A 14,827-nucleotide genomic window follows, 5' to 3' on the forward strand; every position below is an offset into this window, starting at 1 on the left:
GAAGGGTCCCAGGTTTGATTCCGGTTGTGGGCTTGATCTCCCAGTAAGGGGGTGTGCAGGAGGCAGCTGATCGATGATTCTTTCTCATCATTGATGTTTCTATCTCTCCCTCTCCCTTCCTCTCTGAAATCAATAAAGAAATATATTTTAAAAATAAAATAAAATAATACACTTGATTGGGGTGTTCAGAGTGTGGGGTTGAGGGTTAGGAGATTGGAGTAGTCAGGCCCAGGTTGTGTGGTTAACTTCCTTCCGATGAGTCTTTAACTTAGCTGGGACCCATGGGTGGAAAGTACTTTCTGTGTAGTACTGGCAGTTTTCAAAGTGCTGTTACCTGATTCAGCATGTGAAATACTAGGGTGGGATTAGGTAGCCTCTAATACCCTAAAAAGACAGGCATGTTGAACCTGGTTAGCTTTTTCAAGGCCTCAAGAAAATGGGTGGCATCCGAATTAGATTAACTATTGGACCTCTGACCTAGATTGCCACTTATCAAAATGTTTTAAATGGAGGCAAATCGGTAAAATCGAACTGCCTAGTGTCCCCACATGGTATCTGAAGAGAAATCTCTAATAGGTAAATATTTGTCTATCACTGGGTAATGCTGTTTGGAATAAGAAAACTTTGAAGTAAAACTTGTGGACTATAGAACACAGTTTTGAAATAGTTGTTTTTATTTCAATTAAGTATTATTGGGTTAGTTTTCTCATTTCTACTAAGGCCATTATTCAGAATGGAATAGCATTAGGTGGCTCCCAGATCAGAGGTCAGGAAGAGGCCAAAGAATACTAGACGGGGTGAAGTTGTTCTGAAATGGGATTCTGTATTAGAAATGGGAAAATGATTAATATTTCTTGCTATTTTGTTGGTAAAAGATACTAAGGTATACAAGTCACGTGAATTGGGTATAAAAGAAAGTAGCCAAGTGCTTAGTTGAATCTTTGAGCACCATGTTGCTGCCTGTAGTCTCATGGTAACCTGGATTTGTATCAGAGGGTTCTCTCTCTATGGTGGTGGTGGTGGTGGTGGTGTTGCAAATAGATCTCAGTTAGGTTACTTAGGTTACCTGTAAAAATGCAAAGGGAAGATGAGGGTGGAATACCAGTACAATTTTCTATCGGGAAGCCTCATGGTTTTCTAACTTTGTAGAGACATAAGCAACTAGAGGAAATACTTTTTAATTAATAAAGCATGTACAAAATAGGTTTATATCCTTAAAATTTCATCAGTGACTCTTTTATACTGGTTACATTGCTCAATTTTTAAGTCTTGCTCCCCCTCCCCCCCCAACTGATCAATGACTTTTCCTGTGAGTTGAGGATTTCTAGTCAAGGATCTTCTCTCTACTGGCTCATGACCTTGCAAGGTTTAATTAAACTATTATTACAATTTACATCATGAGATGTAACTGTTGGCAAATGTGGAACTTTTAGTAACAGAGTCCAAGAATCTCACAAATTAGATGACTCAAAGCTGATTGGAAAGGTTTTTGACATCATAAACATGTCTTATTGGTCAAAAAAGAAGGTTTTATTGAAAAATATTTTGATCTATATCAAATTAGAAATGAGCAGTTTCCACTCGCCTCTCCCTCAACTGCAGGTGTTAACAATCCCAGATGCAACCCCCTTTTAATGGTTATCATTTATAGTATTAAAATATATTTTCAAAATGGGATAGAATAATTGCATTTAGCAGCCCCTCTATTATAGGATTAAACTGTTCCTAGATGTTGCCTTGTTAATAGGTTTGGGACATGTAGTGCCTTGGATTGTGTTTGCCTTGCTCTGTTTTCTGAAAACAATGGTGTAGCTTAGGTTGTAGCTTGGGCACATAATACTTTTGCCACATGGTGTGCAATGAGTATAGTGTATGCAATATGTGTATTTGTCAAATTAAAGAATGTGATCTGGAATACTGCCAGAGCCTCCTAACGGGAACCCTACTCCTCTCAATCTCCCAGACACGGGCACCAGCGTGGTCTATCTGACATGGAACATCTGGCCACTTCACTCTGCTTAGAACTCCTCCAAAGCGCCCCATACCCTGTGGAGTCAGCTAGGGACTTTGCTAAAATGAAGATGCCTGGACCTTAGTCTCCCCAACCCCTCCACGATTCTGATTTACTTTGTGGAGAGCTCCCAGACTCTGCCTTTCTCAATCACACCCTGAAAGCTGCCAACTCAGCATTTTAAAAACAAGCTCTCCAGGTTTGCAAGTGATCCCGGGATCACACTTGGAGAAACTGCGATAGATGAACCTTCGTGATCTTTAGTGTGCCCAACAAGTCCCTTCGAGAAGTGGCTCCTGTCCGCCTGTTGAACTTCATTTCTGATTGATCCTTGTCTTATGTGTGCTTCCAGAAATAATCTATACATACAAATCAACACAGTGAGACATCTTTTTCTGTCTCATCTCTTTGCTCAGGGATAACCCGTTTAAGCTATTCTGCACCTGTTCTTTTCATAGATTTTAGAGAGAGAGATGTGAGTGATAAACACTGATTGGCTGCCTCTCATAGATGCTACCAACCAGGGATCAAACCCGCAATCTAGGTATGTGCCCTGACCTGGAATCGAACCCACAGCCTTTTGGATTGACACTCCAACCAACTGAGCCACCCAGCCAAGGCTATTTTAAAACTCTTAACTCAGTACTTTCAACAAAAGATTGGGAAGGTTGGTGTTAAAATGTAATTAATACAAATCAGTCTGGAGTAATACGATTATATTGAATTAAGATTTTTTTATATATGCATCTTTCATGTTGTATTATTTTATAACCTTTTAAAAAAGTATAAAACATTAAAAGAATTCTACCTAAAATTGGTTTTACTTTATAATCTGTAAGTAATGATTTAAAACAAAAATATATTTAAAATTGCATTTTAGACAGGTACTTAAAACTGATTTTGTGCCATAAAGAGGCAAGGTATAAGGGAATTTGTAGAAGGAAAGAAAATAATAATGCTTTTTTGTTGTTAATCCTCACCTGAGGATATTTTTCTCCATTGATTTTTTTTTTTAGAGAGAGTGGATGGGAGGGGGGGAGAGAGAAAAACATTGATGTGAGAGAGACACATCTATTGGCTGCCTCCCACATGTGCCCCGACCTGGCCCGGGATGGAGCCTTGTAACCCAGGTCTGTGCCCTGGACTGGAATCGAACCTGCGACTCTTCAGGCCTCGGACCGACACTGCAATCACTGAGCGACACCGGCCTTGGCTAACCATGCTTTTAATTCTAGCATTTATTCCAGTAGATACATTTCCTGCTTGATTAAATGGACGTTTATTGAGGATATTTCTAAACTTCTAACATTTTATTTTATGGATTATTTAGAAGACATGCTTTAAAGGGAGAGTATTAAATGGTAAGATAGTAACATAATAGAATGTCATAATGGACTGGGAGAGTTCTTAAAAGATACATATCTTTATATCTATAAATTATCTGTTCTGAGAGCTAAGCAGCCTTTGTTTGGATTAAGGTAAATACCAAAAAGAATTCATAAATGTAAATATAAAAGAGCTGCGAATCCAAATGGAAGAAAGTCAACTGCCTGCTAAAATAGTAGTTTATCCTTGATCTTCAATTAGCCATACGCAATATATTATAAGCCCATTAAAAAATAAAACGCTCAAGCTGTAAAACAGGCAAATGATGAGATCCTATTGACTAGATGATTCAGGAAACTTAATGATGTATTTGGTATTAAAACCAAATTGTGATTTTTCTGTAATCAGACTTCCTAGTTCAGTTTAGACTTGTTTCACAGGTAGTCATTAAAATGTGCCTTCAAATAAAAACCCCATTCTGTTTCTGTAGGGCTTTTAAAGAAATGTAATATGTACTTTATATCATGTAATAAGACAACACTTGTTTTGTCTTTATGTAGCTTGCATTGAAAGGCTCTAGCTACAGTGGACTGCTTGAACGACATCATATTCACACCAAAAATGTAGAGCATATTCTAGAGAGTTTACGGTAAGTCTGTGATTGGATTTTGGGCTGGCTTTTGTATTCAGGAATTCCAATTTTTCTCTACCTAGCAGCTAATCATTAGATTTTAAAATAAAGATGGCCATTATAAAATCACTTTCAGAAAATTATATTGTGGTTAATGGACCTGATATTGTAGTATTCCTAAGGAAATTTTTATTATACTCTGAAAATTTTCCAGATTTTCAGTTATTATTTGGTCTGCCCGAGAAATGCCTTTTCTACAAAGGGTTAACTCTGCACACAGCAGGCTTCAACTGTATGTGTAATGTTTTATTTCTTAAACAAAATACTGGAGTGGTTTATGGGTGTTCACTGTGATATTCTTTGAATGTCTAAAAATAATCATTCTAGAAACCTGTTAATTTGGGGTAAATCTAGTCAGTGATTATGTTGATGTGTATACAGGAGAATCAATGTAAGAACATGCAAATTAGAAAGTCACTATTTCAGGGTCTGGCACTCAAATGAGTATTTATTGGATTTAAAATAATGGCTATTCAGTTTTATAATTTAAAAATGGTCTTTCCTTTGTCAGTAGCTATAAAAGATGTTTTTAAAGAGATATGGGATAGTCATTAACTTTCAGTTTATTCATATGCTTCATGACTTATAGTTAATTGGCTGTTGCAATTAAAAGAAAATGAAGCTAACCTTACAAAGCTAAACATAAATTTGTTTATAAAGCAAAATAGTTTATTTTACATCTTCATTGTAATGATCTGCCTCAGAAAACATCCTTGTGATGCTATTAGTGGAACTTGTATGTAACCTTTACTTTTTTATCTCAGGAACGAGGGCATTGAGGTTCGTCTAGTGAAGAGGAGAGAATATGATGAAGAAACTGTTCGATGGGCCGATGCCGTCATAGCTGCAGGAGGTAATGCTCTACAGATACAGGCGGGGGATGCGGACATGCTCGTGAATACTCCTGCTTCTCAGTAGCCGGTGGTTGAAGCCTACCCTAAGATACGGTTTTGGACTTGTAGGATCTGTCTTACATAGCATGTTCCTTTTGTAGTGAATGATGTTACTTTGAGGTTCCATGCATATATTTGTGTGTGTCTACTCAAGGTGTGTATTTAACTTCAAGTATGATTCAGAGGATTAGTTGTTACTGTATTTTGGTTTAGTTATGGCCATCTTGGAAAAAAAATTAAAGTTGTTTAAGAGTTTAATGAGATTAGATAAATTCCATCCCTCTCTGGCCCCAATTTACATACACTTATTTCCCCCTAAGCTTTATTATTAAGTTAGTGAACATTCTTTCTAAAGCTTTAAGTTGACAGCATTTGTTGGAGAGAAAATTCTGAAATTGGACACTTTGTTGGACATATTCTAATTAAAATAATTTGTGAATTTGGACTGATGTTATGAGAGAAAGAAAGAGGATCAGCCAGTAGAAGTGATAAGATTAGAGCAGGGTTCCCAGTTAGGGAGTGCATCTAGTGGGTGGAGGCCAGGGCTACTGCTAACATCCTACAATGCACAGGACAGCTCCCCATGACAAAGAATTATCTGGATTAAGACTTCAGTCCTGCCACTGTTGAGGAATCCTAAGTTAGAGTGCGAGAGAGAATGCAAAGGGACGGTGGGTAGAGAGGAAGTGGAATGACTGCGACAGTCAGCAGATGGGATGGCGGCGGTGTGATTGTTAAAAGTACTGGAGTTCAAATGATGTTAGAAACCAGTTTTATAACGAGTCTGGGTCTGTCTGCTGGCCTTTAGGTGACGGCACAATGCTTCTGGCAGCAAGTAAAGTGTTGGACAGACTTAAACCAGTGATTGGAGTGAACACTGATCCAGAACGGTGAGGAAAAACATGCTTTTGTTTGGCTCTTTTTTTTAGTGCAATACAAAAAACATTTATGCTTTCCTTGCATAGTATCTGTGTATGAAAATCTTAACCTTTGGAAGCTCCTCTTAATTGTCTGTAGCCTGGTCTATTGCTGGGCGTGCTGCTGCAAGGAGTGATGAGTTAACGTTCCCTCTTGTGTCTGTTCTAATGGTTCTCGTTGACATTCCTGGTTATGCTTCCACTGATGTTTCCGGTGACTTCATTGACTTAGTGAATAGACCAAATCCTGTTATCATTTTTTCCCTTCTTTCCTCAGCTCTCCTGACATTCACCCTCATTCTGTTCCAGCTGCCCATAGCCATGATTATACCTGGGCTTTATGATCATCTAGAATTTTCCCATCTCTCAAGTCTGCCCTTTGACTTTTACCGGGCAGACTTGAGAGATGGGAAGAAGATTGACTTTGATCCTCTCTTATTTCCTTCACTTAATTCTCCCTTATTCACTTTCTTGACAAATTTCTTAATTATTTTGTATTGTTATCTTTCTACTTAATCCTAGATCAGTTTGTTATCTTCTCTATTCCTGTATCACCACTGTTGAGACCATCTGGGAAAAAAAAAAATCATAGACACTTGGGCTTGGTGGCCCATATTTACTTTCATTTGTAGTTTCTAGCACTTAGAACTGGACTCTCAGTTGTTGGATAAACTTCCTATTTGGCCCAAGTCATCTCTCTTCCCCATTTCCTGGGGCAGCTCCTTCAAGAGTGGCTCTTCAGCTTCGTGTCCTCCCTAGTCTCCTTCAACACACCCTTCTCTTCTCTCACAAAGGAAATGGAAGTCACTGGATAAGAACTTCAGCTTTTCTCATGCTTAAAAAATATCTTGTTCTGTTCCCTTTTTTCCTCTCTCCCTTCACACATTATTTCCTTTTAGGCTAAACACTTAAGACTCCCATCTTTCAATAAATTTTAATAAATTCTTTACCCTGTGTCACACTCTTGGTTATTCCCCTTGCCTTTCCTCTATCCCAAAGCTGGGTGTCTCCACTTTCTTACTTCACAGATATTTTCTAAACCTCAGTCTTCTCTGGATTTGCCCCCAACCAGTTCATTGATGTTGCCTTTGTCTCACAAAGTGGTGATATCCTGGTTACCGAACCCACTGGACACTTAGCTCTTGTTTTACTTGATTTCCGGGAAATTTCTGGTGCTAACTGCCCCCTTGTTGCATCTATGCGTCTTTGGCATTATGATGCCCCTTTCTTTCTACCTCTATGGCTGTGTCTTTTCACTATCTCTTGATGGATCTTATTTTTTGGTCACTGCTTATGTACTGGTGTTTTCACATATTATCCTCTGGGCTATACTGTCTCTAGAATAACTGATTAATATCTATGGTTTTAACTTAGATCCTGGTGACTTGAAAATCCTTATATCCAACATTGACTGTTTCCATTCTTACTCTTTATATTTCTCCTCCCCACTGCAACCAGAGTGATCATTTTATGAAAGTTTGATACTATTTTGTGACTTCTCTGCTCAGAATCTTACGGTGATTGCCGTTATCTCAGAATAAAATCTAATTCTTTACTAAACTGGGGTGACCAACTCACCCTGTTTTGTCAGGGACTGTTTGTAAAGGCTGTTCTTAAGTGCACATGTAATGTCTGAGCATCTGCTAACACCACGGGTGGAGGCTCAGATGTGGAGGCCTTTGCTAGTGAGGAGCTCTGTTGGTATTTGCAGTAGCAGGACCTGAAAGAATTAGTTTTCCCATGAGGCTGTGTTCTTTTCATGCCATTGTGTGCTTTTGCCTGAAGTGCCCTTATACTGCTTTCTCATTGGAGTAGTTCTTGTTCATTCCAGACTGTGCCCTTCCTGGGCTCTGACTGTAAGTCCCTGGACAGGCAGTACTTACCTCTCTATTATTTCTGCGTGATTCTTTCTTCCATTTGACTGATTTCCCTGAGTACAGGACTTTGCGCTTTACTTTCTCTATCACTATTATAGTATTACTAGAGGCCCAGCACACGAAATTCCTGCATGGATAGGGTCCCTAGGCCTGGCCTGCAATCAGGGCCGATCTTCCCCGGCTGCCAGCAGCCCTCTGTGTGTGGGGCAACTGGTGGGGCGATCGGGGCCCTGGTGTGGCCCGTGTCTGCCACCACCCACCTTCGTTCCCCATCAGGCGATCGGAGCCTGCTGGCTGGGGGGAGGGACCGAGATGTTGGCTGGCAGGCCTGTGGGCTGGGGGCAGCTCCTGCATTGGTAGTCTGCCCCCTGGTGGTCAGTGTGCATCATAGCCGACCAGTCGTTCTGCTATCCGGTTGATTTGCAGGTTACGCTTTTATATATATAGATATATAGTCAGTAGGCAATAAGCATTGAAATGAATGATTAATTAAATGATCTCAGGGAGCAGGGCTAGGACCCCATCCTAGTTAATATTCCCTGAGCATAAGGAATTGAGATCATTGGTTCTGTGATTATTTTTTTATTAACTTTATTGTTAATGTATATGTATTTTAGAACTTTTAATGAACTATTTTTATATCTTTAAGAGATTCTAGATACTTTATACAGTTTATTAAAATATATTTAAACAGATGACTTAATGCTCATAATCTTATGGGGATTTTGAAACTATAAGTAGATGGTGTTGCCTCTAATTTTACCTAGAATAATGGGTTTTAGAAGTCCGTTGTTTCTCTTAAGTAAGCCTAGAAGTTATCGTTCAACTTAAGTTTCTTTTTCTCTGTATTAGGTATCAAATGCTGCATAACAAATCACCCCAAAACTTAGAGGCGTTAAACAACAATAATCACTGGTTATCTCTCAGGGTTTCTGTGTGTCAGGAATTCAGGACAGCTCAGCTGGGTGGGTTTGGCTTGGGATCTGATGAATTTATAGTCAGATGCACTTGGACTTCAGGCCATCTGAAGCCTTGCCTTAGGCTGTAGGATCCACTTCTAAGATGGCTCACTTATATGGGCTCATCTAAATGAAATACATAATTTCTGTTTGTGTCTTTTGTATTCTGCACCCATTCTATTGAGACTGGTAAACATGACATTTTTCAATGCGTAATAATTAGAATGTGATAGAGGGCATGTGGTAGCCAGCCTCCAAGTTAGCAGCTTCCTAGTATTTATACCTTTATGTGGTTCCCTACCCCCTTCTGTATTCAGTCAGGACTGGCCTCTGACCAGTAGAATGTGGTATGCCTGTGTATACCACAGGCTTCCAAGGCTAGGCTGTCCCTGGTATTGCAGCTTCTTGGATCGCTCATTCTGGGGTAAGTCAGCCACCGTGGTGTGAGATATCTAAGCAGCCCCAGGAAGAGGCTCCCTAGAAAGGAATCGAGGCATCTTGCCAACAGCTGGCACCAGTGTGCCAGGCATGTGAGTGAACCACATTGAAAGTGAATCCTCCAGGCTAAGTCAAGCTTTCTGATGCTTATATTGCTAGCTGATAATCTGACTAACCTCGTGAGGGATCTCCTCTCCTGAGTGTTTTAGACCTGCAGTTGACCCCAGCAGGTATTTTCTATCAAATGACTGTTAATACTTTTTATATACTTAGCACTATGTAAAGTATTGCAGTGAACATGAAGTTTTTTAACCTCAGTGTTGACCTCTCAGATAAAGAAATTGACTGGTCACAACTTCATGAAAACCTTGTTTTCTGCTCTTCACACTTACACGTTAACTTACAGTATTACCAAGAGTTTGTTTTGCCAAGCCTAGTCCCAACCTTTCCTTCAAGATTGAAGCCACCTTTCCTTCGAGACTAATAATCATTGAGCTTCCTGGACACCTTTCATCATGTTAGGTGCTATATTCTCTTATCTTTCTGTAGCAGCCTATAGGCAATCTTAACACTTTGCAGTTTGCAATAAAAAAATTCTGTCTTCTACATCATGCTGTTTACTCCTTGAAGGAGTTCATCCTGATACGGTTTTTGAGAAAATTAAACGGTACATTGGATTAAACTTTCTGAGTTTTAGTGACTTGGAATATCCTACCTAATAATAGACAAATATGCAAATTGACCATACCTCTGACACACCCACAAGCCATGCCCACCATCCAATCAGAGCGAGTATACAAATTAACCAAGATGGCTACAGCCACAGAGAACAAGGTTTCCTAGGTAACAGAGGAAGCCAAGCTTTCCGCCTGCCCTTTCCAGGCCTAAGCCTCCACTCAAGCTACAAAGTTTCAATTATAGAAGGTAAACAAATTCAAACAGAAATGGCGGCAGAATGGAGCTTGAGAGAGCAGGCTAGGGTTGTCCCTGGCAACGGGAAGCAAAGCTTTCTGCACACCCTGGCCGGGCTCACCCGCTTAAAGCTACAAAGTTTCAATTATAACCCCAACAGAAATGGCTGCCACCGTGGAAGGAGCCCCAGGCTTGGCTCTGCTCCAGGCTATAAAGTTTCAATTGTAGAAGGAAAATAAATTCCAGATACCAGGGCCTCTGCTTGGGTTGCCAGGGGGCGTGGCCGGCCTGCAAACCACCACAGGCCCCTCGCTCAGGCCGCCCCACACCTCAAAGGAACCCCACCCTGATCAGGGACACCCTTCAGGGCAAACCAGCTGGCCCCCACCCCTGTACCAGGCCTCTATCCTATCTAATAAAAGAGTAATATGCAGATTGATCATCACTGCAACACACAATATAGCTGCCCCCATGTGGTCAAAGATCCTGCCCCCATGTGGACACAAGATGGCCACCACAAGATGGCCAGCAGGGGAGGGCAGTTGGGAGGCACCCAGCCTGCAAGGGAGGCAGTTGAGAAGGACCAGGCCTGCAAGGGAGGGCAGTTGAGAGGGACCAGGCCTGCAAGGGAAGGCAGTTGGAGGTGATCAACCCTGCAGGAGAGGGCAGTTAGGGGGGCAAACAGGCTGGCAGCGGAGTGGTTAGGGGGTGATTAGGCTGGCAGGCAGAAGCGGTTAGGAAGGCAGGCAGGCAGGCAAGCAGTTGGGAGCCAGCAGTCCTGGATTGTGAGAGGGATGTCCGACTGCCCGTTTAGGCCCGATCCCGGTGGAAGGAAAATAAATTCCAGATACCAGGGCCTCCACTTGGGTTGCCAGGGGGCGTGGCCGGTGGGATCGGGCCTAAACGGGCAGTCGGACATCCCTCGAGGGGTCCCAGATTGGAGAGGGTACAGGCTGGGCTGCGGGACAAACCCCCCTCCATGCACAAATTTCGTGCACCGGGCCTCTAGTTTTAAATGATGTTTAATTTAAAAGGGATTTATAGTTCAAAACACTTTCACATAAATACTTTGATTCCTCAGAATAACCTTTGGAGATTGGTGGGTTTATAGCATAGAGATGAAAAAGCTGGTGACTTGCCCAAAATTAATAGGTAATTTCAGGGTAAGATGCAGACACCACTGTACCATTAGACAATTTTGCAGGGTGGTCAGTCTGTGGCAAATTTGCTGTTATTTTCAGTTTCACTATAATGTGGAAATTAAGTAGTATTGTGTATTGTGGCAGTAAAGCTGGATTTAAACTATGTCTATTTGTTCTTTTTTTGTTTTTGGTGAAAATAGACAATTTTGTGGCAAAACAAATTAAGTATAGAGTTGAAATTTTAAAAAATCATATCTGATTTTTGAATTAAGTTTTTCTTCTTCTTCCTTTTGCACCACCCCTAACCCCTTTTCAAATGAAGGTCTGAGGGTCATTTGTGTCTTCCTGTTCGCTATACACATTCCTTCCCAGAAGCCTTACAGAAGTTCTATCGTGGTGAGTTCAGGTAGGAATTTCTTTCTGTTGTTATATAAATATCTTAATAAATGTGTATCATTAAAATACTGTTAAACAGAATTAGATAATATTTGGATTAGTCCATAATTATAACAGTAGCCATAAAATGTAATATATTAGCTGAGTCACAAACACATCTAACTTATCTTATTCTAGTCCAATCAGAACTGTATAGAGAATCCCTGACAAATGCCACTTGGCCTATACTAGTATGAAATCGTTAATAGAGGTTTTTTTCCCTTCAGTGAGATAGAAGCCTTGTCTCTACTTTCTTAGCCTTGTTACATTATCTTAGAAAGATACTAAAAACTGTTGGCTAAAACTGAGTGTTCAAACTTGTTGAGATTTTATGTTTTTTGTCCTCATCTTCTCCCGTCCAGAATGACTGGGAGTTCCTCCCTTGCTGAGATTGTTGGTATCCCTGTCTTACAGATTAAAGTGTTTCTTAAGCAATGGGTTTTTTTCCCCATGTTTCTTTCATTAATTTGTTCAGTGGTCAGACTACCTTGATAAAGAATTTGACTTTAATTCAATTTATTTGGGACACTTTATACACATACATTAGATATTTCCATTATGATCCAACAAAGAAATAAACTTATAAATCTCTTTTAGCAGGAACCTGTGAATTTTAGGTGTTTCTAGTATAATTTGTTCCTGGAACAAGTAGGTTTTTTTAAATGAATTTTTAATTTGGTGAAATTATGATGTCTAATTCTTAGTTTAATTTATTCTGTCTTAACATGACTTGCTTTCATTCACTCCTCCCAGGTGGCTGTGGAGGCAGCGTATCAGGTTATATCTTGAAGGGACTGGCATCAACCCCGTTCCTGTGGACCTTCACGAACAGCAGCTAAGTCTGAATCAACACAGTAGAGCCTTCAATATTGACAGAGTTCATGATGACAGTAAGTGGATTGGGGGTTAGATGTGTTTGGGTCAATATTTAACTTATAGTTCTTTTGATGTCTAATTTCTAAAAGTAATACTTTATAACTAACTTCAGTGCCACTGACAATACTTAAGGAAGTACAGTGAACTATTTCAGGTGTAAAACTTACTATGATTAGATACCTGAAGTAAGAAATACAGCATATTTCTAAGAGAAATACTTAAAACATTTATGTTGGGAAATTTTGCATTCCAGCCTTCACATTTGTGTTTCAAATATTTGTGTTAAGTGCTAAGAGAATTTTAGCATAGGATGATATGCAGCTTTTTGTTATAAGTAGTTAAGGTGAATTCTCATTTTTGAGCCTATTTGTGGATTATATTTTCCTACTTTTCTCCTAGCTCTAAGACTTTCATGGTGCAAGAAGATCCTAGATGTCCTACCTAAATACTTAGATATTTTTTCTCCTGTGTTTCACTTCTTGACTAAACTTACCAGAAAGAGCTACCTTACACATCTGCTTTCCGTCTCTGTTTCTGTCTTGTTGTGGTACCTAATGTTCATCCACCCCCGCCCCCCCCCCCCCCCCCCCCCCGCTCTACGAGTTTTCATGGTGATTATAGCTTTAGAGGTTAGCATGTTCCTAACTTATGTGTGTGTGTGTTCGTGTCATGTTTTAAAGATGTTCCTTCTCTCCCCAAACAAACAAAAAAAATCATTTGATTTTAGAAATCTTTTAAGTAATTACATGCAATAAATTCCCATTACTGATTTTGAAAGACTGCAACAACTGTTCAGTAAGATTTAAAAATCTTAGCTAGAAATTTTACTTTGTCCCACACCACAAGTTACTGCTCCCACCAGAAGATGGTCAGGTTTGGCTCTTTTCACCCAGTCTTATAGGAAAGAGGTAGATTGGTATTCAGAGGTTCATTGCTCAAACTCCTATCTCAGGTTCACTGTTTTTAACTCATAATCTAAGTTAATGTATTATATAGAGAAGCAAAATCCTATATAATAAAGATGGAATATGCAAATTGACCATCATGCTGTCACAAAGATGGAGGCACCCAGTCCCCTCAGCCCTGCTAGGCTTAGGGGAGGGGGGATTGACAGGCGCATGGTGTGGCCAGACCTGCCTTCAGCCCCCCAGCTTCCCAGGGCCGATCCGAGGCACAGGCAAGCCTTGGATGGCGGCTGCCCAGCTGCCCAGGGCCGCCCGAGGCTCAGGTAACCAGGGCCGGCCGAGGCTTGCGCTGCCGGCAGTGGCAGCAGCAGAGGTGTGATGGGGCATTGTCTTCCCCTGATTGCTGGGTCACCTCCCGCCCCTGAGGGCTCCCCAACTATGAGAGGGGGCAGGCTGGGCTGAGGGACCCTCCCTCCAGTGCATGAATTTTCATGCACTGGGCCTTTAGTTACATATAAATTGAGTAGTACCCAGGGCGTTCATATATAAGAAAAATTTTCAAAACTTAGACATCAATCTTTGAATTAAAAGGACCCACAAACCACTTCAGTAATTATGTTAAAAGGTCCCCACAAGGTATGTCAGATTGCAGGGATAAAACAAACTCCTGCATGTTTCCAGAAGAGAAGTGAGAGTGCTTGTGGTGGTGATTGTGATGGGAGTAGGTTATTACATTGTAAAGAATTTGGAATCAGAATAGTTTCAGATTTTTAATGTTAATATGGGAGATTGTTATAATTATTGAGGTAGTTATTAATATTGTTATCATTAACAATTAAGTGATATTTACCATGTTTAGGAACTAGTTTGGAATTTTTTATTTATTTATGTATTTATTTTTAAATATATTTTTATTGATTTCAGAGAGGGAGAGAGATAGAAATATTAATGATGAGAAAGAGAGAATAATTGATTGGCTGCCTCCTGCACACCCCCTACTGGGGATTGAGCCCGCAACCTGGGCATGTGCCCTTGACCAGAGTCGAACCCAGGACCTTTCAGTCTGTAGGCCGACGCTCTATCTACTGAGCCAAACCGGCTAGGACTGGAGATTTTTGATAGCTTTATTTTCTGAGACAAAATTGAGAAAGAGTTCAAGGTATAGCTCATATTTCCTATTTAAATTCTTTTCATGTTGGCAGGAAACATTTCCTAGTAAGCTGCCACTTGGGGTTTTTGAATATAGGTGTAAGTTTGTGATTATAAATATATCACCATGTCAATTCATTATTTAGCTTTTAATTTAGAACAAAAGATTACAGAGGTAAAAAAAAAACTCTTGTTTTTTGACTTTTCAGTTTAAAAAGGGATGATGTAACTTTAAAAACAAATAAAAATTTTCATTGTATGTAGTATAATCTGCCCTTAGCTAGATTGTATTTGTA

At 40.1% G+C, this 14,827-nt stretch overlaps 1 protein-coding gene across 2 annotated transcripts in view; it reads left to right on the top strand.

The window, feature by feature from the left end:
* The window catches only part of NADK2 (NAD kinase 2, mitochondrial), a 32,954-nt gene that overhangs the window by 1,896 nt on the left and 16,231 nt on the right, over window positions 1-14,827 (top strand). For both annotated transcript variants that reach the window (XM_079779685.1, XM_079779686.1), the window contains exons 2-6: window positions 3,898-3,986; window positions 4,793-4,881; window positions 5,730-5,811; window positions 11,489-11,572; window positions 12,355-12,491. In XM_079779685.1, the coding sequence (XP_079635811.1) occupies window positions 3,898-3,986; window positions 4,793-4,881; window positions 5,730-5,811; window positions 11,489-11,572; window positions 12,355-12,491 (481 nt within the window). The remainder of the gene's footprint in view (window positions 1-3,897; window positions 3,987-4,792; window positions 4,882-5,729; window positions 5,812-11,488; window positions 11,573-12,354; window positions 12,492-14,827) is intronic.

Source organism: Cnephaeus nilssonii, assembly GCF_951640355.1.
Source record: "Cnephaeus nilssonii genome assembly, chromosome: 2".
NCBI lineage: Eukaryota > Metazoa > Chordata > Mammalia > Chiroptera > Vespertilionidae > Cnephaeus > Cnephaeus nilssonii.